Below are 26,637 nucleotides of genomic sequence, written 5' to 3'. Positions count from 1 at the left end.
TTCCCATCTTTTCAGGTGGCTGGCACTTGAATAAACCCCTTTCCTTCTCACCAGCTCCTCTGTCAGGTCACTGGTTTCCATGGCGGCAAGCCGCCCACCTGCGGGTCATTGTTCTGGTTTCATTTTCTCCAAGGCATGGAGCTATGGCCTCTCTACTCACAACCACCCAGAGTCCAGCTCCTCCAGGTCTGCAGGGTCAGCAGGCCTGGCAGGCCTGCCAAGAGGGAAAACTCAGCTCTCCTTGTTGGCTTTACTCTCCACATGGAGCCATTCTGTCTCAGGGTCAGGGGCAATAGATCAACCTGTTCTCTTCCCTCTCTCTCGCTCAGGACTTCCCTGACCTGACCTCTAGTAGCCTCCAGAAGGCTACATGGAAGCAATGGATTAATCATTGGTAAACACGTTCTTGACAATGAAAGGCTAGTCAGTTGATGAATTCACATTGCTGCCTCTGATAGCACCACCTGCTCCCTGAAGGAGGGCTGACAAGATTAGGGACTGTGGCTGTCAGGGATGAGGGCTCCACAAAGCACATCACACAAGCAGGTAGCTGGTACCTCTTCCTGAACATGAAGCTAGGTCTAACAGTATGTAAACCTTAATCTGACCAAAGTAAAGTGGTGAATGCTACTCATGGGGAGTTGTAGACTTTAAATAAAATATTGAGAGCAAATTATTACTTTATCTAGCATCTGGTAACTTCCAGTCCTTCAAAGTACCCCTCTTGTGGTGGTAACATGAATGTATACAGTTGCTGAATACTTAATATTTAAGATCCATGCATCTTATTCTATGTGAAATATACCTCAATTAAAAACAAAAATGGCTGGCCAGTGGCTCGGTGGATAGAGCTTCAGCCCAGCATATGCACGTCCTGGGTTCAGTTCCTGGTCAGGGCACATAGGAGAAGCAACCATTTTCTTCTCTCCCCCTCCCTCTCCCATTTCTTATCCTCTTCCCTTCCTGCAGCCAGTGGCTCAATTGATTCAAGTGTGGCCCCAGGTGCTGAGGATATCTCCCTTAGAGTACACTAGCCTCAGGTGTTAAAAATAGCTCGGTACTCAAGCATCATTCCCAGATGGGGTTGTCGGATGGATCCCAGTTGGGGCTCATGTGGCAATCTGCCTCACTAGCTCCCCTCCTCTCACCTAAAAAAATAAAATATCAAAACAAGAATAGGTATAGCCAAAAGGTGGCCATAACCTAGGTGTTTATCCACAGATAAATGGATAAAAAATGTGGTATATACATAATAAAATACTATTCAGCATAAAGATGAAGAAATTGTTGCCTGACTGGTGGTGGTACAATGGATAAAGCATCGACCCAGAATGCTGAGGTTGCCAGTTCAAAACCCCAAGGTCACTGGCTCTGAGTGTGAGCTTGTCTGCACAGGGTTGCTAGCTTGAATGGGGGATGCTTTTTTACACAATTTCAAAGCTTGCCAACTTGAGCCCAAAGGTCACTGGCATGTAAAGCTCAAGGTCACTGGCTTGAGCAAAGGGACACTGGCTCAGCCCTGGTCAAAGGCATGTACAGTGGTACCCTGAGATACGAACAGACCAACATACAAATTTTTTAAGATACAAGCTGCGACTCAGTCTGTATTTTTGTTAGAGATCCAAGCGAAATTCCAAGAAATGAGTCATGATTCAGGAAGCTGCCACTAGTTGGCGCGTTGGTGCACAGGTCCAGTATCGGCAGTTTGATATACTAGTTGACTGACTTACGAGCTTGGTTACAGAACGAATTAAATTCGTATCTCAAGGTACCACTGTATTACAACAATCAATGTGCAAATAAAGTGAAAGCAACTACAAGTTGATGCTTCTCACCTTCTCTCCTTTCCTGTTTCTCCTTCTCTCAAAAAAAAAAAAAATGAAGGAAATACTGACACATGCTGTAACGTGGATGAACCTTGAGGACATTATAGGTGAAATAAGCTAGTCACTGAAGAAAAAGACTACCTGATTCTACTTACATGAGGTACCTAGAGTAGTCAAAATCACAGAGACAGAAAGTAGAATGGTGGCTGTCAGGGCCTGGGCTAGGATGAAATGGGGAGTTGTTTAATAGGTATAGAATTTTATTTTTGCAAGATAAGGAGTTCTAGTGATTGACTACACAATAATGTGAATGTACACTTAAAAACAGTTAAGATTCTAAACTTTATATTATATGTATTTTACCAAAATTAAAAAGGCAGGGAAGGATTTGAACATGTATATTCTGATCCCATTAAACCAAGGATGACAAGTTTTATTTCCCTTGGCAACTCTAATCAATTATTCGTTCCTCCCTGGGGCACTGCCTGGCTGGGGGGAGTGGGAAGGGGGGGAGTATTAGAGATATTTAATGGGATGCAAACATCCACTGAAACAATTAGACTTATTCATAGCAAGCCTAAAAAATCCACACAGTGTACTTACAGTTTTTCAGGATTGTTCGCATTGCACTCTTCAGCATGGCCGTTGCAGGCACACCGCCCACCAATGCTGATATCCTTTATGCTGTAATAATACTACACAACAGAAAACAGAATGTGTCCATTTTACTAAAGAGCAACAAACACTTTCCTTTATAATCTTTAACACACATTGATTCTGGCCTTGGCTCCCTTTCATTCTGTGCTTGAGCCTAAGGGAGCCACATTCGGATGTAATTTGTCTCATAGAAATAAATGCATTCCTCAATCAAATGTAATAGCATAATGCTGAATTTGTACCCTTTTAAAAATTAAATGCTCTAAATGCGTGGAGGAAAATTACCTTAGGAAAGAGTCATACCCTATAAGGGATTAAATACTTCCTAGCTTTTTTTTTTTTCATGTACATCTGGGTTTCATAAATTGAACATAATTATTCACTAAAAATAAATTTTCATATGAAAAAGTTTGCACCTACTAAGCATGCACAGGCTCTGAGAAGGGAGAGAGTTTACAAAGATGGATCAGATACAGAGACCTGAGCCTGGCAGCCATCAGCAGTTGTCGCAGCTGTACTTGCTCAAGGATAATAAAGCCAAACGCAGAGGTTCAAGCTCCGAAAGGTCAGACAGAGCAAGCTTCAGCTCTAGCCAAGGATCGGCGCCTGAACCAGGCCACAAACATGGGTAGGCCGTCTCACCGACAAGGATGTTTAATACATCCTAGTGTATTAAAGGCTTTTCCACTAGCGACAACAGGTGGCACTGTCTGCCAGCTCCCAGACTCCTCAGACTTGGCTGGAGAGTCACAGGATTGGGCAAGTAACTAGAGGGTTGTAGAACAATCTTTCTGCCAGTGAGAAAACCTGCCAGTGAGGAAGTCTGAACTCACAAGGACGAGAGGGTTTTGTATCTTTTCTGTTGTTGCTGAGCTTAGTTGTCTTAAAGTGCCTTATTCACTTGATGTTGGGATTCTCTTTGAATTTCCTCCTTAAAAACTGTTCAAGTGTCAGCCCTGGCCAGTTGGCTCAGTGGTAGAGCATTGGCCCAGCATGTGGAAATCCTGGGTTCAATTCCCAACCAGGGCACACAGGAGAAGCGCCCATCTGCTTCTCCACCCCTCCCCCTCTCCTTTCTCTCTGTCTCTCTCTTCCCTTCCAGCAGCCAAGGCTCCATTGGAGCAAAATCAGCCCAGGCGCTGAGGATGTCTTCATGGCCTCTACCTCAGGTGCTAGAATGGCTCTGGTTGCAACAGAGTACAATAACTCCCCAGATGGGCAGAGCATCACCCCCTAGTGGGCATGCCAGGTGGATCCTGGTCAATTGCATGCAAGAGTCTGTCTCTCTGCCTCCCCGCTTCTCACTTCAGAAAAATCCAAAAAAAAATTTTTTGTTCAAGTGCCTAAGCTTCCTGGCAACACCTTATCAAGTCTCAAAGCTAAGAAACAACTTCTCTTGTTAATATAGGTAAATTCTGTATTCAAGGGCTTTCTGTGATATGTTTATACTCAGAGCCTTCTGTGCTGATCCCCATAGAAGCAAGAGAGAAAGAGAGAGAGCATGCAACCAGCTTTCACACCAGCAGCACACATACTCCATGTGACAGGATAACTCACACTCTGTCCCTTCATATGAGTACGAGTCTTGTAACCCCCAAAAGACAATTAAAAAAAAAGTGGTGAGGTACATTTGTGGAGAGGCTTCAAAACACCCAGTGGAATGGACACACAGCCTGGCTACAGTTTATCAGAAAGCCCAGCTCTCCCTTGTAAACACCACCTCAGATCCAGATGGCTCCCATACACAGCAGTACAGAGTGGTGATGGGATAGGAAATGCAGAAGACAAGCCAGCTACACCCAAAAGAACAGGCCTTTCTGGAAAATGCTAAAAACGGTAGCAAAACTTACTTTTCTCCCTTCCTTTCCCAGTGGTCTGATATTACCTACATATGAAGCCAAATTCTATAAGGTGAGCTGGGCATCTTCCATTCACCCTGCCAGGCCCACTTTCCACCTGTCTCCACCTTGTCTTTTGCCCTGGGGCTGATCTTTGTGGCCTTCAACAAGGTCACTTGCTCTCTGGCTTTCTTTTAGGTTTGGCCAATATGAGAAGCACTGGCAGGAAATCAGAGGATGGGTGAAGAGTGAGTTCAGGGTATCTGTTCTGATGCCCCCCGTCTTTGCCCAAGAGACAGAGGTACTGTCCTGACACTGAGAGTGAGAGATGTTCAGGCTATACGTCCAGCATCATAGATGTACTACAGCTCACCAATATCCCTGTTTCTCTACTTTGGCTACATCAGCTTACCCAGCCTCCTGCATCTAGGTGGGGCTATGCAACCAGTTTCTGCTGATGAAAGTAAGTAACCTGTGTGGCTGGGAGCATGTGAGTCTTCTCTTTCCTCATCTGCTGGACCAGACACAGGGGTCCTATAGGAGGACTCTGAGGTCCTACACGATGGCTGCACCCTTAAATAAAAAAAACCTGGTTCCCTGAATGACTTTATGAATCCCACCTGCTGAACACATTAGACTGTCACGTGAGCAAAATACCTTTATTTCGTTAAGCCTCTGAGAGTTGGGTATTGTTCATTATACTATCAGACTAATACCAGGCTGGTTGTCATCTTTTGCCTTTCATCTTCTTTGAATGTGATCATTTTTCCTCAACAACCAAACTTCTAAGTTACATCTAGTATTTCACACAAGAACAACTCCTACGTGTACCCTATTATCGGCTATAAAGGTTACTTGAAAGCGTTCAAGGCAATTAATTTGATGAGAAAAAAAAAAAAAAAAAAAAAAGTTTAAAAAGCTGCCGTCTAGGCACTTAAAAATACGACTCACCCGCCGAGTGACAGTGGGATCTCGTTGTGCTTTGGAGATGAGGTGTCCAAGAAGGGTGTTGGTTCGGAGAAAACGCAAGCGGATATTTGTTGCCCTGGTGAACTCCCTCAGGGTGTGGGAGAAAGTGAAATTTTTTGCCCCTGGACGACCATTTATCAAGGATACCACAACCTAAAATAACCACACACATAGAGGGGAGAAAAGTTCTTTCATCAAAATTTAGCTGTAATTAATTATAAATAACTCACATGCCCCAAAGCACTAGGTTTCTTTGAGTCATTAGATGTTTGTAGGTGGTCTTGGATCTTGTTTACGTCTAAAAACATCATTGCTAGCTCCATCTTCCCTTCAAATTCTGGCAATCTGTCCTTAAAATCTAGGCTCTTAGAAGATATTATCCTTTCATTGTAAAACCCTTTGTTCTATCAGTCTAGTTGTAGAGATGTAATGCTATGAAATGTTGAAAGTATAATGTTAAATATATAAACATAAGGAAACAATGTTTTATCAGGCTGCACCAAAGAAACAAAGCTAAAGTAATTAAAAATCTGAGTGAATTTTAAAAAAAGGAAGTCTTTGGATTTAAAGTTGACAGTGAAGGGGATAAAACATCTATACAAAACCAAGGTTGTATTTTAAAGCATGAGGTGATAAAGTTCAAGTCCCAACCATTTGAGACATGAACCACACTCACCACTCACTGGAAGATACTGGATAAAGCTGCTGCTCAAAGAAGATCTTTCTACCTAAAGAGGGGGAGACTGATACCCTTTAAAAAAGTTTATTTGAAATTCACTTCATGCTCATTATGGACTCACAATTTCCATAGAGTTCTTCTTTGATTCTCCCCGCCTCTGTTTCCTCATCTCCTCTCAGTATTGCCTGGTTGACTTCACAAGGGCTAAATGCAACCCCAAGGGACAACAGTTCTCTTCTTCCCAACAGGTGATGCCCGCCCTGCCCAAAGGAATCGGGGTTGGGTGCTGCTCTACCCTTCGTCTCATTATTCTTACTGGGATAATGTGTCTGGGAAGCAGTAATAGCAGCTTCACGTCAAATACCAGCAACTCGCTTTCTAAATATTCCACCAGAAAAGAGAGGTCAAGACCTATGGGCCTTGAATCTGGACTCGACTTTCAGAAGAGAATTAGAGAACTCAAATGAAATTTCCAATGTCTATTATACCTCAATTTATTGTATTTTATTTATTCATTTTAGAGAGGAGAGAGAGAGAAGGAGAGAGAGAGACAGAGGGGAGGAGCTAGAAGCACTCCCATATGTGCCTTGACCAAGTAAGCCCAGGGTTTTTATTATACCTCAATTAAAAAAAAAATTTTTATAAAAAGAATTTCTATTCCAACTGAGTCTAGGAGTCTTTGATGTGATTCTTTTTTTTTTTTTTTTTTTTTTTTTTTTTTAGCAAGAGAGAAAGAGAGCGAGGGACAGACAGACAGGAAGGCAGAGAGAGAGAGATGAGAAGCATCAACTCATAGTTGCAGCACTTTAGTTGTTCACTGATTGCTTTCTCATATATACCTTGACTGGGAGTGGGGAGGGAGCTTCAGCTGAGCCAGTGGCCTCTTGCTTAAGCCAGAGACCTTGGGCTCAAGGCAGAGACCATGGGTTCATGTCTATAATCCCACATTCAAGCTGGTGAGCCCTTGCTCAAGCCAGATGAGCCTGTGCTCAAGTCTCGGGGTTTTGAACCTGGGTCCTCAGATCCCAGGCCAATGTGATTTGTTTTCTTTTTTTTTTAATTTTTTAGTGAGAGGATGGAAGGCAGAGACAGAATCCTGCATGTGCCCCAACATGGATCCACCTGGAAAGCCTACTAGAGGGCGATGCTCTGCCCATCTGGGACCCTTGCTTCACTACAACCAGAGCCATTTTTTAGCATCTGAGGAGAAAGCCACAGAGCCATCCTTAGCGTCTGGGGCCAACTTGCTCTAATTGAGCCATGGCTGCAGGAGAGGAGAAGAAGAAGAAGAAGAGAGAAAGAGAGAGAAGTTAGAGAGGGAGGTGTGGAGAAGCAGATGGGTGCTTCTCCTGTGTGCCCTGCCCAGGAATTGAACCCAGGACTTCCACATGCCAGGCCTACGCTCTACCACTGAGCCAAGTGGCCAGGGCAGGCCAATGTGATTCTTTTACCATTTAGTCCTAATTTCTGGTTCCATCATGATCTGTGTCATAACTCCTTGAAAGTGCAAGTTTCACAATTATGAAATACCTGACAGCCTCATGTATATTTCTGAGTCATCTCTCATGCTCCCCCAATCTACTTACCTCACCATTTTCCAAAGGTACAATCCGAGAATACTCAGTAGTACAAAGCACATCATCATCTCGGGTAATAGCCATACTTGCCACCTGCCCAAATTGTTCCAAACAGTCTACTTTAGAATCTAGAAAGAAAACATTTTAATATTATCAAATAAAATATTATCACCTTGCTGTAAATCTCTTAAGAAATCTTGTGTTTCCTTTAGAAAATACATGAATAGGGAAAGAACAGAGAAACACTGAAGACTATTAGACAAAAGCTTAGAATGAAGTTTTTAGATCAGGCCACTTGACTTTCAAAAACAATATTTGGAGATGTGGTTCTAAATCCTCATTCCTCATTAAGCAAGTTTATCCTCTAAGGAGCATTAGAAAACCCAATGCCTTTGCAAGCAAAATTCCTATCCACCTCAATTCATCTCATGGTGCATCACACTGACATTCTTCATTAGTGAAGATGACAGAGTCAGGGTAAGTTACATGGAATGCAGGATCCATAAAAATGAAACTTGGTTTCTAATTCTGCAAGAAAGGAGAAGGATTACAGCTATGACCCAGTAACAGGTACATTGTTTCTCTCTAAATAGCGTCAAGAGCTGTCCACATAAAATGCATTTCGACCTCACTCCTGCACATGTATACTTGCAATTTAATGCACACATGCTTGAGAAACAGGGCTGTTCTGAGGGTAATCTAGAAAGTTAAAATTGACCAATCCCTAACTAGCCACAAGAGAGATTAATTTTCTAGTTAAATTCATAGTCTTAAGCTGTTGCAAATAAATGAAGCTCCTTACAGCATAGTAGGCAAGATTACTTACGGGCAAAATATTGCCAAGGTGAGTAGGTGCTCCCAAAGTCTACAGATCTTTCCAAGACCCAAAGATCAGGACGAGGAGAATTTGCAAATTTGATTAAAATATAGGCCACATGGAAAAGCTGATAAAGCAAAGGAGATACAGTTAATTAAAGTCATCTCATCTATCCACAACGTTGACCTTCTCTATAGGATGTTTATTCCCAAGGCAACACATAAAGCCACACTTCTCCCAAGATCCAGATCCCATTCTTACCTGCCTATTGGACATCTCTCTACCTGCAGTTTATCAAGTTTATTATGTCCATGACCAAAATTATTACTTTTCAAATCTACACATTAATATGATATTTGTCACACTTTAATCATTCAGGTTATGTGTGAATGATTCAGGGGGTCTTCAGGTTATGACATTCTCAACATATGACGTTTCAAGTTTATGACATTCCTATTAAAACTTTTAAAAATTGAGGAGTGAGTGTTTCAGCTTATGCAGTTAGAGTTGTACTAATGGACTACCTGGGTGAACTATCATATTTTCCTATGTATAAGACACCCCCATGTATAAGACACACCTTAATTTTGGGGCCCGAAATTTAAAAAAAATGTATTACATAAAGTTATTGAACTCAAGTTTTATTCATCATAAAATTCATACAACTCCTCATCACTGTCGAAACTCCCATCCATTAGCGTGTCCTCATCTGTGTCTGATAACAAATCACTGTCTTCAACAATGAGCCCAAAAACAAGTGCGAAAAAGTGAGAAATACAAGTAAAAAAATCTACAACCGCTATATAAGACACACTCAGTTTTTAGACTGCAAAATTTTTGGAAAAAAGTGCATTTTATACATGGGGAAATACGGTAGTTTGGTTGGCGCCATGGAAATATACTCAGTAATGCAGCCTATGAGTGAGGGAGCTGGCATCCCCCAGCAGGCTTACCTACACCATTTTGGACTGTTAAGAGTTCAAGTGTTTTGTCTGTGTTGCTTTGCTTGGTGACTTTTTAGCCCTTTTCATGGTTCTTAAACGAAAGAGTCTTCAGGTAGTAGTGCTTCCAAGAAGAGGAAAGCCATCGCGATGGAAGTGAAATTAGACATTGTAAAGAGATCAGAAAAAGGAGTGCTAGAGAAGCAGCTGATTGAAGAGAAAGAGATAGAAACCCCAGAACCCAAGATATTTACTTCCAGGGGTTTGGCAGAAGGTTTTTCTATGGTAAAGGATAGACTGGCAAAATTTCAGGCTGAGGACCCCAGTGATGACAGATTCAGTAAGGTCTGCAGAGCTGTGTTGGATGCCTTTTAGCGCTACAGGCAGATTTTGGAAGGGAAGAAGTCATCAACCTTCCAGGCTAGCCTGGAATAACTCTTTACAAAGGTAGAGAGACTTGAAACAGATCCTGTACCCTCTACATCAGCTGCTTCTTGAGATGAAACGCCTGTAGTACAGGTAGAATCTTCTCCAGTGTCTCCTGCATGTTCCTTAGGCAATCCTGATCCACCTGACCCAGTATCTCCAGCACCTTCTGTAGGTTCTCCTGCCTCTCCAGCTTCCTCTTCACAATAGATCACTCTCTCCCTCCTTGCAATGCCTCTTCCAGTGTGCAAGCCAACCACAGGAATAAAGGTAAGGAATTTTTTTTACTTATTTTTAGTCATTTTTTCCTGTTACTACAGAACAGTGTACAGTACAGTATATTTATGTCCTTTTCCTTTTTCTGTGGCTCAGTTGTGTTTTTATGTTCTAGAGTATGATTTTACAACTGTTTTAGGATAGGTAAGTGATTTAGGCTAGGGTGTGTTTCAACTTACACCAAAATTTGGGTTACATCACTATTGTAGGAACGGAACTGTGTCGTAACTCGAGGACCCTCTGTTTCCCTTGAATTTCAATCAACCTACACAGCATCTTAAAAGTCTGTACATTCAGAGAAGTCTGATGTCAAGCAACAGTCATTCTCATGCACCCTCCCCACCAAACAAACCCTATTTATTTAATAATTTATTATTTAATTGTTACTATGTTCTAGGTACTATGATAAGCACTTCTCAAATATTCTTGCATTTAGGTCTCACATTAATAGAATGAGGAAGGCATAACTTTGAGAAGTTAAGTAACATTCCACATCTTGTATAGGTGTAAAAATCTTGAACCTATGTGTATTCTACTCACTGACCATTAGCTATGCTACAACCCTAACAGGTACTTAATATTTTACCTCTTTCATCTTAGGGAAAATAAATTGTCAGAAAGCTCCAATCAACATTATCTCCAAATATGTGAGGTGTCCATCATAGGGAGGCTGGAGGTGGGGAGCTCTGTTACGTACAGTAAATCTTGAGGGTTATTTGAATGCAATGGTTTTCCAAAGTTGCACTTTCTGCAACTGACAATCCAACTAAAGAAAGGAGCCCCACTCACTGTTTTGGGATAATGTGTGATCCTGTTGAAACAGCACTGCAAAGATCCCCCATCCAGCGGCAGATAGAGGCACCATGGTGTGCTGCTCCCCTTGTTAGAGGAGCCTGCCATCTGGGCCTAATTTAATAAGCCCACCGATTTCACCAACTCATCCTCCAGGGCCTATCAGACAGGGCATTCCACTTTCAAATGCTTCCTTCCCATCTTTGTCTTAGGCACCTACCTATGTGCCCTGGCTGCTGGCAGGCTGTATTTCATTCTTCCTGGTCCGTCTGCACTGACAGACTGTGTTTTCTGGATCACCTCCACTGCCCTGGAACTTGCAACCAGTGCTTGCCAAGCGCTGCAGCACTACAGCAAATCTGAGACTTGCTGACTCAGTGCCGCTGCGAGGCAGTGTGAGTGGGGTCCAAAGTGGGTCCACAGCTGGCTCATGCATGTTAAACCAACATTTATGGATTCGCTCTCTTCTGCTTGATCATTTTAAATTAGGTGCCTTTTAAATGGCTCCTTCTGCTAAACTCCTATTATCAGTTACTTATGTTTGCTCTCTGATCATTCAAAATACTTTAAAGCATGCATGACCCACATTTGAGAAGCATAAAAGCCCTTTATGAGGCTGGAAAGCACCAGACAATGGAGTCACTAGAAGCAGAAAATCAAGGCAAAGTTGTGCATTTTCAGAGAAATAATATCTACACACACACACACACACACACACACACATTTAAAAAAAAAGTCTTTGAAAGTAAGTTTCAGACATTATTTCAGCCTGTATCTTCCAAGAACATAGACATTTCTCTTTTATAAACTCAACATTTTGATGCCTGACAAATGTTACCATTTATACAAAAATCTTATCTAACACGCTGTCCATCTCCACATTTCCCTGATTCTCCCAATAACACCCATTGTATATTTCCAATCCAGGATCCAATCGGGGATTATCTACAGCACTTACTGGCCCATTCTCTTTTGTCTTCTTTAACTGAGAGCAGTCTTCCCGCCACGTGTGTCTTTCCCGACACTGACATTTGAAGAGTCCGGGTCTTTTCTGACACAGACTGTCCCACAATCTGAATCTGTCCGATTGTCTTCTCATGATCTGATTCGGGGCAAGCTTTTAGGCAGGATTACCACCTGTGTGACATGTCCTTCTTGGTATCATGCCAGGGGCCATATAATGCAAGGTTTCCCTATTATTAGTGGTGCCATGTCTGATCACTTGCCTAAGAAGATGTCCACTAGATGTCGCCATTATAAATTTACCTTTTTAAGTTTGTCATTAATAAGGAACTCGTGGAGAGACATTTTGAAACATTTATTTTTGTTAATTAAATTATAAATCTTCCCCACTGTCCAAGTAAAAATATAACTACAAGTCATGAAAAATAAGTCCCCAAATAAGCAACCGAATAATTAAATGTCCTTTGTGGCTGATGCCCGTTAGAGAAACTTATCTAACAAGCTAATGTCATAGAAATGCTTTAATTGAAAAAGAAAGATGAAGATTGAGTGAAATTAAACTCCACTTTAGTAACCTGGTCTGAAACTTTGCACAAAAATGAAGTACAATCCTCATAAAACAATCAAGGTCAGTGATGACAATACAATTCAGCCGGTCTGGAAAGGAGTCCTATTAGTCCTGGTCCAAAAGAGCGTACCTGCCAATAACTCAGCCAGGGCACTTGTTTCTGCAGATGTACCACTGGCCTTCTCTCTGAAACCCAGACCCTGACACTGTCATAAAGCGTGTGTGGGGAGGAAGATCACTTTGCCGGTGGACTCCTCTTCCTGTTTCCCAGAAGTGCCAGGTCACCTGCAAGGAGGTACGGAGACCACCCCCAGAAACTTACCAGAAGGGATTCAAGAGGCTCTAGGCTAGGTCCACCTGTCACCCAGAGTAAGAAACTTTACCCTAGAGCAGCTGTTCTCAACCTGTGGGTCGTGACCCAGGAGGGGGTCGAACGACCAAAACACAGGGGTAGCCTAAAGCCATCGGAAATACATATTTTATTTAAAAATGTATTGTATAATAAATATGTATTTTCCGATGGCTTTAGGCGACTATATAATAAATATGTATTTTCCGATGGCTTTAGGCGACTATATAATAAATATGTATTTTCCGATGGTTTTAGGCGACCCTGTGTTTTGGTCGTTTGACCCCCGCCGGGGTCGCGACCCACAGGTTGAGAACCGCTGCCCTAGAGTCTCTTTTTTGAGAAGAAACCCACTGCACTCCTGACAGGTTCAGGCTGCTACATGTTTCTTTGATGTTCTGTCTCCTGGGTCCTCCTCCGGCCTTTGGAGTAGCACAGCTTTCTACCATTTATCCTACTTGGCAGCCTACCCAGGATTTCAATACCAACACCTCACCTCTCTAGGTTTTGTTTGTTTTTTAAGGAATTAAGATTCAAATCAGCAGGAGGCAGAGATTAGGGTAGAAACTGGAAAGGAGAAGAGAGAGTCACCTCTTGCTTCCTTGTTAAAAAAACAACCACAATATCCTAAGAAATAAAATCCCTAAACCAAAACTGACTTTTAAAATTTAGATCACTTGAATAACTTGGAAGATGACAAGCCCACTATTTTTTAATAGAAATGGAAATTTTCGAGAAAAAAACCCCAAAAGATGAAGAAAAGGTGAAAACCATGCATCTATATTTTATTTCTGATAAATTCAAAACTCTAGAGAAAAATAGGACTGGTGACAGAGAGCATGATTTTCTGTCTTGTGGGTGTGAATCTTTATTCCTTAAATAGACTCAAAGTGCAGAACCTGGGACTAAACGATGTTATTCAAGAGTATTTTATCCACGACTAACAATTTACAAGTAGATTTGGTGGTGATTTTCATTAAGCTGAAGCCCAATGGAATCCAGGCACGCTGAGCTCTATTTTATATCAAGTCTTATACTTTATCCTACTCTGTGTAGTTACTCTCTTGGTCTGTGTAGATTCTCCATGTAAAACTCAGTTTTTCACACTCACGCTTTTTTTGCTCATTTATAAGAAAATTAGATATGACACTTGGCTCACTCACTGAACTAATAAGTAGCCTAAGAATTTATCTGACAAACCATACAGGACAAAGGAAATTATATAGTCATGTTCTTCCAGGGCAAAGAGATTTAGCTAACTCAACTTTAATAACCAACCACCAAGCTAACTGAATCCTCCTCCACCAATATTTTTAGACTCAATAACTCCTAAAAACACATTGTTTTCTATACATAACTTACACCATGGTAGGCTTCAACAAACTATTTCTAAATGATGATTTGTCCTTAATCAGCTTCCAAATGATGTTATTGTCATTTTTCACAAATAACTGCACACCCTTTGTAATGTTTCAATCTCCTCTTCTTGACCATTATCTTTCTACCTAAAGACTATTATCATTTCTGACCTGCACTCATAATAGTCCTGTCCTACTTTTCCTTGTCATATCTATTCCTTTTTCTCTGTTATATCTTCCTTAATTTCAGCATCCACGACGATAATAGAGTTTAACCTAAAGCTAAAATTATACTTTAGGCTGTGTTTCCAGTATCCTTACTAATGATGGCACTTCAGAGAGCTTTTTGGAAACAGCTGTTCATGTATGTCTATAGGGCATAATGGCAGTAACTAGAATTGACTCAGCATATTCATTTTTATTAGTCGGCACATTCATCCCCCCCCCCCTTTGGAATGAGCTTTAAACTGAAGTGTCATTTCAGATCAGCTGGGCCACAGATGAAATATTCTTTTTCTAACTCCTCTTTGCTCAAAAACTCTTTTACTTTCTGAACACTAAATCCCCTAGCACGGTAGTTCTCAGAGGGGGTGGTGTCACCCCCTGGGGTATTTTAGTGGTTGTCACAATAACAAGCCCATAAAGACACAGACCATGTATTTCAGAGGCATCAACCTACAACCCTGAGAAAGAGCACAGCCAGTTCTGCATGGGGAGGCTGCTCTCTGGGTGTTTGAATCTGAGGGACACAGGGACTTGCTCTGTCGCTCAGAGTGCGGCTGGCGAGGGGGAGGTGCTCGCCTTCAGTGGGTTGGACTTCCGAGGATCTGAATGCCCTCCCCACCTTCAGAATCTTGCTGGGAACAGAAGGCAGCTCCACCTTTAAAGGCCAAAAATCCTAGCTTTTCTGGCTCCTTCACAGGTAAGGCAGCTTGGACCCATGATCCAGGGCTCCACACATCGGATGTTTCTTGCCAAGATTTTGCATCTACAGCAAATGATACAGAAAAACCGGGACACTGAAGAATTCTTTCTGGCAGCAGCGAAGACTTCTGGGGGCAGTGGCTTATCCCAACAGAGGTGCTCTGAGTCCTGAGTCAGGCTCAGGGCTTCCTGTGTCTTCGGCGCCCACGTCCAGCTGTGGCTGTCCTTGCAGAGGACGCTGTGGTTCTCACTATGCAGCCTCCTTCGCTTCTGCCCACCCTCGAAGGTGACCTTCTCTCTTTCACTGGTAAAATGAGCGCTACCAGAAAGGAACTCCTTTGCCTTCCCTTCCCAAACCCACGAGCACATCTGCACATCCTCTCCCTCTTCCCTCCGGTCCAATGGAGCCTGGAGCCTCTTCCTATCAAAAGCCAATCCCTCCCACTGTGCACAGGATCCCATTCGCCTCCTGCCTCTTGTTGGATCCTTCCCATCAGCCTTCGCCCTAAAGACAAGCCCTCCTCCAGCTCCCCCCAAGCTCCTTCTCCCCATTAGAGCCGCCATCTTCAAAGGTTGGCATGCTGGCTCGGCCCTCTGCTCCCTTCTCACTCTCTCCCATGTGTCTCACCCAAAGTTCGGCCCTCAGCCTGGTCTCGCCTCACTCCACACTGCTCCCCTCTCCCGCCACTGACTCCGATGTATACCAGTAGCCCAGACTCCTCGCATCCACTTCAGGCCCATGCTTCCAGCTGTTCACTTAATCTCCTCTTCACATGCACCTCAACTCAACGTGGCCCAATGGATGCCTGAGCCCAGCCGCCTGGAGCCCGCCAACCTTTATTGAACCTGGAGTTCTCAGCGCAGCCATCACTCTGGTTAGTTGTATTTTATCCTTCCTGGAGCACTGAGCTTTTCTATTAAAACGGTCATCCCAGGAGGAATTAAATATTCAAGAATTGAGTGCAGGTGGCCTTGGGAATACAGGGCCTGTGCTTGGTTCTCCTGCCCACTCACGAACTGCAACAGGACTACCTGGGCCACACGCAGCTGGAGGCCAGGGTAGGGCCCGCACGCTGCCTGGATGAGGGCGACGCTGGCAGTCAGCCAAAGCCCTGAGGATTGCGATGACTCGGCATGAAATGGGACAGCTCATATTCACCATTGCTGCAATGGTGAATCCCCAGCTGAACTCTTGGATCGAGACATGAGATGACCTCTTTTGTCCTAAACACTCTGACTTAAGTGCTCTGGTTCTCATGAGGACCCCTAGCAGGCATCCTTCATAACAGACAAATGTGTGAAAAAGAGCCACGTGACAGGGGAGTGGAGGCCCGGGTGTGACGGGGCAGAGCGGAGCATGGTGAGGGAGGCAGGGGAGAGAAGTGCGGACAGGCTCCAAGCCCCATGGATAACAGGAGAGCTGAGCTCCGTGCCCAGCTCAGCAGCCACCAGGAGTCAGGTGACCTAGGGCAAGAGAATTGACCTTCTCCGAGCCTCGGTTCCCGAAACCCACCTCTGGGTACGACTGTGTTAGTTACAAGGTCAGGGATTCACACCTGCCCCAGGGCAGTCATGCAGCAAAACGGGAGCCAGGGAAGTGAGCAGGACAGCCAGACAGATCCCGCACAGCAGGACTGGGTTACACTGGGAAACTGGAGGCGCAGCCCGCCCCCACTCTGGCTGTGGGCAGAGGGGGATGGGGTGGGGGACACCTTCCCTGCCAGGAGGAACCATCCTGCTGGAGGCAGTCCACCACCTTGCAGGGACTGGGATCTGGGTCTCACGGGGTAGATCTGGTGAATGGCTAGGCATTCTAAAAAGAAGGGTATGGGGCTGGAGGGTGGGTGGAGCCCCAAAGTTTCATCATCCCCAATCCGTACAATGGCCTGACCCCGTCACTTTCAGTAGACCCATCTCTACCCAATTCTCTTACTCCTTCATTTTCCTTAAGCTTTTCCCCAACCTAGGGTACCTTTTCTCCCTGCACCCCAGAAGCTACAGAGAAGGAGATTAAGTAATGCTTATAGCATTCCATCTTGCAAATGTGGAATATGACAGCTGTTATAGCCACACAAGGGACTAATTGGGTTTTTAACACATAGCTTAGAAGGCTATTCCTATTGATTTTTTTCTGAGGAAAAGTGCAATATCTGATATGACTTTTGGTGCACACCTCATTTACACCTGTATAGGGGGTCCTCAGGTTATGACAGTCTCAATATACAACGTTTTGAGTTTATGGTACTCACTCCCATAAAAACTTTAAAAAATTGAGACATGAGTGTTTTGGCTTATGCCATTAGTTGTACTTACGGACTACATGGGTGAACTACTCTGGTGGCACATGGGGGGAAGAATACATAGTAACGAGGCAGATGAGTGAGAAAGTCGGCGTCCTCCAGTATGCTTACCTAGGCCATTTGGGACTGTTAAAAGCACGAGTGTTCCGGTTTGTATTAGCTAGGATGTGTTTCTACTGACACCAAAATTCGGCTTACATCACTGTCACAGGAATGGAACTGTGTTGTAACCTGAGGACCCCCTGTATATGACTTCCCCCAAGGCAACATTCCATTAAATGAAGCAGTGTGACGGATCATCTCACTAATGACCATACCAACCTCCTAGTTGTCAGAAGCAAGGAAATAGATACACATATGGCAATGTGGGTGAACCTTCATAACACAAAGGGCAGCAATACAGAAGACATTGATCTAGATATTATAGCACACTCATATAGATTATATATATATATACACAGATACATTCTTATATACACACATTCATATATACACACACAGATATACGCACATGGACACACTCATATATATTCACATAAAACAACACTTCATACTTCATGGGAAGTGTAGTTTAGTGGATGAGAAGGCAGGGCCTGGGCCCAAAATTTCTGGCTCCTGTTTCTGAGCTTGTAAACCTGGGTGATTCCCTTTATCTCTTTCCTCCTTAGTACCCTCACCTATAAAAAGGAATAACAATACTTAGTCTTGGAGTTTTTTAAAGGGCACTTCATCTCTATTTGGTTCTGAATCAACTGAGAGGTAAGACAAAGGAACAAGGGTGATAAGGACAAAATATCTCCTTTATTTCTTGAGAAGCTGATATTGGAGATCGCAGGTTGTGTTTGAGTCCTGTGTTCATCTGTGCCTCTGGGCAGAGTCACACACGCCCCATTCTGGATTCCACATTCACCAACCGGAAGAGGGGACCGAGAAAGGCCAGCAGCACTACCCAGGTGGGGCCCATTCCAATGGGGAGAAGTGTCAGTGACTCACACCACATGGGGCTAGAGCAGGGGTCCCCAAACTTTTTACACAGGGGGCCAGTTCACTGTCCCTCAGACTGTTGGAGGGCCAGACTATAAAAAAAATATGAACAAATCCCTGCGCACATTGCACATATCTTATTTTAAAGTAAAAAAAACAAAACGGGAACAAATACAATATTTAAAATAAAGAACGAGTAAATTTAAATCAACAAACTGACGAGTATTTCAGTGGGAACTATGCTCTTCTCACTGACCACCAATGAAAGAGGTGCCCCTTCTGGAAGTGCAGCGGGGGCCAGATAAATGGTCTCAGGGGGCCGCATGTGGCCCGCGGGCCGTAGTTTGGGGACCCCTGGGCTAGAGTGAGGATCAGAGTCAATGCCTACAAAGCACTCGGCACAGAGCCTGGCGTGTGTGGGGGTTCCGTCCAGCGAAGTGGACACCCCTCCAGGGCACAGGCCTGTTTCAGGTTAAGTAGCAAAGACATCAGAGCAGGAGCCTATGAAGGGGGAGGGAACAGGGGCGAGGGTCTAGGATGAAGGGGAAAATATGAAAATAAAGCAAGAGTAGAATAGTTCATAACATGCTATGAGCTGAGAAATATGATTGGTTCATCTCCTAAAGCAGGGACCATATCTCTTAAATTCTCTGACAGCTACTTCCTAAGAATACAAAACTAAATGGAACATCGGTCTTTAGTGATCGCAAAATACACATTGCCACCTGTTCTGGTCAAGTGACTTGGTAAAATCACAAGGAACACTTGGAAATGTCCATCGGCACCTACTCAGGCCAGCAACAGTCATTGAGGGAGAAATGGAGATGGCATGATCAGGGCGACCCTTTGAAATGCAAACACACGTGAGCACAGGCACCCTAGAAAGAACTGCAGCCAGTAATTGAGATTTTGTTTTCTATTCATTCCCACTGGCTAAGGGACATAGATAGGTACATTAACTGCCTAACTTGCAAAGAGAAAAGACCGCTTCCATTTGAATCGTAATTCAACTAATGGTATCCAGGGAATGAAAAATCACCCCCAAATTGCAAAACTTTCCGAGCTTGAAAATATCTGTTTGGGGCCCTGGCCGGTTGGCTCAGCGGTAGAGCGTCGGCCTGGCGTGCGAGGAACCCAGGTTCGATTCCCGGCCAGGGCACATAGGAGAAGCACCCATTTGCGTCTCCCCCCCCCCCTTCCTCTCTGTCTCTCTCTTCCCCTCCCGCAGCCAAGGCTCCATTGGAGCAAAGATGGCCCGGGCGCTGGGGATGGCTCCTTGGCCTCTGCCCCAGGCGCTAGAGTGGCTCTGGTCGCGGCAGAGCAACGCCCCAGAGGGGCAGAGCATCGCCCCCTGGTGGGCAGAGCGTAGCCCCTGGTGGGCGTGTCGGGTGGATCCCGGTCGGGCACATGCGGGAGTCTGTCTGACTGTCTCTCCCCATTTCCAGCTTCAAAAAAATACAAAAAATAAATAAATAAATAAATAAATAAATAAATAAAAATATCTGTTTGGATGCCTTACTCCTGCTCCTGCTGGCTGTCCAGACCCCAGGTCCTGCTTTACGTCTCCATGACCTCGTACCCTCTGCTTCTTCCTTCCTCGGTATTCATTTCAGGCTGGCAAAGCCTTTCCATAAGCCAAGCCCAGGACTCGTTCTTCTGGAAGCTCCTGGTTCAGAGCGGGGCACAAAGGCCTGCAGATGGCCACGTGGGGCTACATCTTAGTGTTGTAGTGGGTCACAATTTAAGTGTCTGTGTATGGAGTCCTACAAGGAAGTCCTAGCTTTAGTCTCCCCGTTCCAGAAATACCAACAAAGGAAGCTCTGTACACCTGCTTTTTGCCCTACAACGGAGGACTTGAGGATGGTGAGAGTCCTACTCATGAAAACAGAGTCTATGTCTATCGTGATAGGCTGGTTGCTTTGCAGTGACAGCATGAAAATCGCAGCGCTTTACAACAGTAAATGTGCGTGTGGCTCACCCGTGCTACAGGTCTACCGAGAATGGGCTCTGCTCCATGTCCCCATCACAAAGGGACACACGCTAGTGGAGCCCTACTGTCTGGAACATCGCTGAGGCAGGAAGGATTGTGGTGCATCAGGCACCAAAGCAGGTCCTGCAGCCAGGACTTCCTTCAAAGAGACAGGAAATGAAATGCAGACTTGCTGGTGCTTAGAGGACCCCATTTCAAATCAGTGTGACCCCACTGTCCTGCTAAACCATAAATCGGTGGTGGCAGAAGTTAAGACTTCAGAGGTGTTGGGTTTTGTTTGTTTGTTTGTTTTTTCACCCATGCTACCCACACTGGCCATTGAGGACAACTATGGCTGAAGGAAGACGTATTCAATTCTGGACATTCAGCCAAGCTAGGGGACAAAGTGACAGTGCAGGGCTCTCAAATGTAAATGTGCATTAGAGGCCCCTGGAGAGCATGTGGACACACAGATCCTCAGGGACGAGGCAGGAAGTTCTAAGTCAGCCGGTCTGCAGGGAGGCTAACGGGACCAGCTCACATCTGCAGAGCTTACAGCAAAATGAAGTATGGGGGGGGGGGTTGCCTTTAAAGCTACTGAAATATACTTTTCCCTTTCTCCCAGGTTCTCTCTTGACTTCCCATGGTATTTTTTGTTTCCTTTTTAATGTTATGCTCCCTTGGGCAAGGGGATTCTTGCTGGGTGAATACAGATCCACACAGGTGCCAGGGGCCCCACCCTGCTGCGGGTTTTGTACATGCCGGGATTCCCCTCCCAGCTCCCAAAAGCTGCCAGGTTGACATAACATGAGATGTCGTGCCCTGGCCAAGAGCAAGGAGGTCGACCGCCCCTTCCCGTGGGCCCACCGCCCCACCCGCAAAGACAGGTGGCTTCTGAGGGACTTGAACCTCTGCACTGGGACATGCTTGGTACCTAGATGCAGGCTCATCCCTGTCAAGTCCCCATCACTTTGCTAGCTTGGGGCAGGGTGACGGGCCATGCATGCCCCCTCTGCACCTGCTCCCAGACCCCAGCCGAGGGCAATGGGCAGAGGGTGGAGGAGGATTGGTGGGATTGTAGTGCTAGGGTTTGGAGAGAGCCGGTGGCTAAGAACCTGCCTGGGAAAGAGAATGAGCCAGCACAGGCTCCACTGCCCTATTGGACTTCACTTACAAAACCCGAATTCAAACAAAGTTATCAAGAATTACAAGATGGCATTAAACCCCAAGCATGGGTCCCCTCCTGAGTTCAGAAATTCAGGGACTAACTTTGAGAAACACTGACCTATAGACTGTCTCACCCAGGGGAAGCAGGTTATTAAGACAGGTCCCAAAACTAAGGAGAAGGACAAAAGGTGGACTCTGACAGCCAGCCTACACCAGGCAGGAAGCTGCTCTGTGTTCTAGAATTTGACATCAGGGTTCTGGACACTAACTGTAGGCTTTCAGATAACTACTGAGAGAAAACAGGATTCTAAGACCCAGAGAGATATCATAATCGACCAGCAATTTTCAACCTTTTTCACCTCATGGAACATAAACTAATTACAAAAATTCTGCAGCACACCCAAAAATATATTTTTTGCTGATCTGACTAAAAACTTAGGTATAATATTGCTTCATTCTCACCAGATGGTTATTGATGTGTTGGCTATTGTCATTCTTTTATTTGACAATCTAAGGGAAATGAGGCCCATGCCCCTGACTAAATAGTCAGGTACTGCCTGTTTTAAAGATTCTTGCAGCACACCAGTTGAAAATTGCTGTGATCAACTGATAGGGGTGACCAACCATTTCTGTTTGCCTGGGACTCTCCTGCTTGTAGCATTGAAAACTCTGCATCCCAGAAAACCCCTCAGTCTCTGGTATCAGGGACACTAGTTCACACTATGAGCCAGGCCTAGTATTGATCCCAAATCCTTTTTATCTTTGAAAGAATACTGGAAAGGTTGCTTCCTTGTGACGTGTTCCCAAAGCTTCCCAAGCAGAGGTAGTGCCTCCCTCCACGGTGGTTACACTTATCAAGGTATATGCTAACTCTTTATTTATGCATTTGCCTCCCAAAGAGAAACGTTAGATCCCAGAAGACAGGCGAAGGTCCTATTAAAGAAAAGAAGGGTGCTAATGTGTGATGCAGGGGCCTGATGGCAGTGGGGCACCACGACAGCTCAAGACCAGCCAAACGCTGTGCACTGAGCTAGAGACCCACTCTCCTCTGTGACCCGGGCTGCAGCCCTCTCTGCTGGGATTAGTGCCCTGAGCTTACGGAAACACAGGGGCAAGAAGCTGGAAAATGCGGCAGATGGTTACAGTGGCAAGTAAGAGGAGGAAAAGATGACACCTGCAAGGAGGGTTAGTCAAGTAGAATTATTATAAAGTAACAGTAAGAAGAAAGAGGAGGAAGAGAAAAACTAGCATTTTTCGAGGATTTGTGTGTGTTAGATACTAATGCTTACATGTTTTTGTAACATTTACAATAACCCGAAAATGATGGTAATATATTATCTCCACTTCACAGATCCAAAAAAAAAAAAGTGTGGAGACAAAACAGGACATGTCCAAAGTCACACAACAAGTAGGTAACAAAGCAAGAACTTGAGCCCCGTCAGATCCAAAGCCTGGCTCTGATGCAATTAGCCATCTGGCTGTCGTGGACAGCCACTGGGCCAGGTAGGGCCCAAACAGGGGAGTCCAGTCCTTTCCTCAGGGAGTCCTTGCTCCCTGGGGGTTTCTGCCGGGGCCAGAAGTTACTGCACAGCCTGGTTTTCAGGCCCCCGTGTATATCATGCTCAAGAAAACCAGAAATGGAAAATATAAGGAGTTGTCAGCTGCTCTGTGTGTCCTTAGCATAATGTCCATTATCACATGCAAGGCCCTTCAGGAAGCTCTGCCTGCTCCCCTGGAACCTTATCTTCTTGCACCGGATTCTCACTTCTTCTCCATGGCCTATCCTGCTTCCTGCTCAGCCTCTGCCTTGCTGTTCTCTTCTCAGTGAGGCCTGCGGGCAGTAGGCAGTTCTTATAGCCCCTGCTGCTCAGAGTGTGGCCCACAGGCCAGCAATTGTGGCATCACATAGCAGCATCTTAGAAATGCAGGATCTAGGCCATATATGACAAACCATCAGCTAATATCCTACTAAGTGGTGAGAAAATGAAGACTTTTCCTCTAAAATTGGGAATGAGACAAGGCTACCCACTCTCTCCACTCTTACTTAACACAGTGCTGGAAGTTTTAGCCAGAGCGATCAGGCAAGAGAAAAAATAAAAGGCATCTAAATTGGGAAAGAAGAAGTAAAGGTTTCACTTTTTGTAGATGACATAATCCTGTATATAGAGAACCCCAAAGACTCCACCAAAAAAACTATTAGAAACAATAAACCAATACAGTAAAGTCACAGGATACAAAATCAATATACAAAAGTCTACTGTTTTTCTATATGCCAACAATAAAACTCAGAAAAACAATTCCTTTTACAGTTGCAACAAAAAAATAAAGTACCTAAGAATAAACTTATCAAAGGATGTGAAGGACCTATACAGTATACTAAAAACTACAAAACATTATTGAAAGAAATTTTAAAAAGACCCAATGAAATAGAAAAATATTTCATGTTCATGGATTTGAAGAATCAATACAGTTAAAATAGCCATATTACCCAAAGCAATATACAAATTTAATGCAATCACCCTCAAAATCCCAATGTTATATTTTAAAGAAATAGAACAAAAAATTTCCTGGTTTGGCCCTGGCTGGGTTGGCTCGGCAGTAGAGTGTCGGCCCGGCATGTGGATGTCCCAGGTTCCATTCACAGCCAGGACACACAGGAGAAGCGCTCATCTGCTTCTCCACCCTTCCCCCTCTCCTTCCTCTCTGTCTCTCTCTTCCCCTCCCACAGCAAAGGCTCCATTGGCGCAAAGTTGGCCTGGGCTCTGAGGATGGCACCATGACCTCGCCTCATTCTGGCTCCCGTTGCATTGGAGCAATGTTCCAGATGGGCAGAGCATCTCCCCTTGGTGGGCATGCCAGGTGTATCCCAGTTGGGCGTATGTGAGAGTCTGTCTCTCTGCCTCCCCACTTCTCACTTCAGAAAAATACAAAAATAAATAAATTAATTAAATTACCAGGTTTATATAAAACCATAAGAAACCATGAATAGTCAAGGCAATAATGAGGAAAAAGAATGAAGCCAGAGGTATCACACTACCTGACTTCAAATTATACTATAGAGCCACAATAATTGAAACAGCATGGTATTGGCAGAAAAACAGACATATAGACCAATGGAACAGAATAGAGAGCCCAGAAATAAAATGACATATATATGGATAAATCATCTTTTTTTTTTTTTTTCTGAAGCTGGAAACAGGGAGAGACAGTCAGACAGACTCCCGCATGCGCCCGACCGGGATCCACCCGGCACGCCCACCATGGGGCGACGCTCTGCCCACCAGGGGGCGATGCTCTGCCCATCCTGGGCGTCGCCATGTTGTGACCAGAGCCACTCTAGCGCCTGAGGCAGCGACCACAGAGCCATCCCCAGCGCCCGGGCCATCTTTGCTCCAATGGAGCCTTGGCTGCGGGAGAGGAAGAGAGAGACAGAGAGGAAAGCGCGGCGGAGGGGTGGAGAAGCAAATGGGCGCTTCTCCTGTGTGCCCTGGCCGGGAATCGAACCCAGGTCCTCCACACGCTAGGCCGACGCTCTACCGCTGAGCCAACCGGCCAGGGCTTGGATAAATCATCTTTGACAAAGGAGCCAAAAACACACAGTGGAGAAAAAAAAAGTCTCTTCAATAAATGGTGCTCTCAAAATTAGAAAGCCACATGCAAAATAATGGAACTTGACTATAGTTTGTTCCCATGCACAAAAATTAACTCAAAATGGATCAAAGACCTAAATATAAGATCTGAAACTATAAATTACATAGAAGAAAATGTAGGTACTAAGCTCATGGACTTTGGCCATAGAGAATAATTTATGAATTTGACCCCAAAGACAAGGGAAGTAAAGGCAAAAATAAATGAATGGCACTATATCAAACTACAAAGCTTCTGCACAGCAAAAGAAACTGACAACAAAACAAATAGGCAGCCAACAAAATGGGAGATGATATTTGCAAACAACAGCTCCAATAAGGGGTTAAAATCCAAAATATATAAAGAACTCACAAATCTCAGTAACAAACAAGCAAACAATCCAATTTAAAAATGGGGAGAGGACATGAACAGACACTTCTCCCAAGAGGATATACAAATGGCCAACAGATATATGAAAAGATGTTCATCTTTACTAGCTATTCAAGAAATGCAAACCAAAACTACAATAAGATAACACCTTACACCTGTCAGATCAGTTATTATCCACAAAGACAGATAATAACAATTGTTGGAGAGGCGTAGACAAAAAGGAACCCTCATTCACTGCTGGTGGGAATGCAAATTAGTACAATCATTATGGAAGAAAGTATGGTGGTTCTTCAAAACATTAAGAATAGAATTACCATATGACCCAGCAATCCCTCTACTGGGTATCTACCCCCTAAACTCAAAACACTGGTACGTAAAGACACATGCACCCCCATGTTCATGGCAGCATTGTTCACAGTGGTCAAGACATAGAAACAACCAAAGTGTCTCTCCATAGAAGATTGGATAAAGAAGATGTGGTACATATATACAATGGACTACTACTCAGCCATAAGAAACGATGACATAGTGACATTTATGACTATGGATGGAACTTGAGAACATTATACTGAGTGAAATAAGTAAAGCAGAAAAAGCAAAGAACTGTATGATTTTACACATAGGTGGGATATAAAACTGAGACTCATGGACATAGATAAAAGTGAAGTGGTTACTAGGGGGAAAAGAGTGTGGCGGAGGGGAAAGGGACTTGCGTTAATGGGGAGGGTGGAGGGTGGGAGGAAGGGTGTAAAGAGGAACAAATATAAGGTGACAGAAAACTATTTGACTTTGGGTGATGGGTATACAACATAATCAACAGTTCAAATGCTATAGAAATGTTCACCTGAAACCTATATACTCTTATTGATCAACATTACTCTATTAAAGCTAATTTTCTAAATAAAACTTTAAAATTAAAAAGAATGCAGAATCTACAGGCACACCTGCAATCTTCTGAGTCAAAGTTGTCATTTGAATAGACAATCCAGATGTTCATTGAAGTTTGAGAAGCTCTGGCCCAGCCCTTTATATATGTCCTTTGTTCCACTACAGGCCCTTTGCCAGCATTGCTCTTTCTCCTGTGGAAACTTTGGTCTCTAGTGAATTTTAAGTCAATGTCTTACCTCTCCCAAGAGTGTTAGCCTTTTCAAACGTTAGCCTCAGCTAAAGGAATTCCAGGGGTTTTTGAACAGCTTGCTCTATATCCTGAAATTAGACCATACCAACAGCTGCCAAACCA

The 26,637-nt window shown here is 44.2% G+C and overlaps 1 protein-coding gene across 2 annotated transcripts in view; it reads right to left on the bottom strand.

Annotated features, from left to right (window-relative positions):
• The window catches only part of LAMA3 (laminin subunit alpha 3), a 293,103-nt gene that overhangs the window by 215,404 nt on the left and 51,062 nt on the right, over positions 1 to 26,637 (bottom strand). For both annotated transcript variants that reach the window (XM_066352202.1, XM_066352204.1), the window contains exons 3-6: positions 8,373 to 8,490; positions 7,556 to 7,674; positions 5,273 to 5,443; positions 2,430 to 2,521 (exon numbers count right to left, since the gene is read on the bottom strand). In XM_066352202.1, the coding sequence (XP_066208299.1) occupies positions 2,430 to 2,521; positions 5,273 to 5,443; positions 7,556 to 7,674; positions 8,373 to 8,490 (500 nt within the window). The remainder of the gene's footprint in view (positions 1 to 2,429; positions 2,522 to 5,272; positions 5,444 to 7,555; positions 7,675 to 8,372; positions 8,491 to 26,637) is intronic.

This window comes from Saccopteryx leptura, chromosome 11 (assembly GCF_036850995.1).
Source record: "Saccopteryx leptura isolate mSacLep1 chromosome 11, mSacLep1_pri_phased_curated, whole genome shotgun sequence".
NCBI lineage: Eukaryota > Metazoa > Chordata > Mammalia > Chiroptera > Emballonuridae > Saccopteryx > Saccopteryx leptura.
The sequence above is the reverse complement of the archived record's forward strand: the minus strand, read 5'-3'. Positions and strand labels throughout refer to the sequence as shown.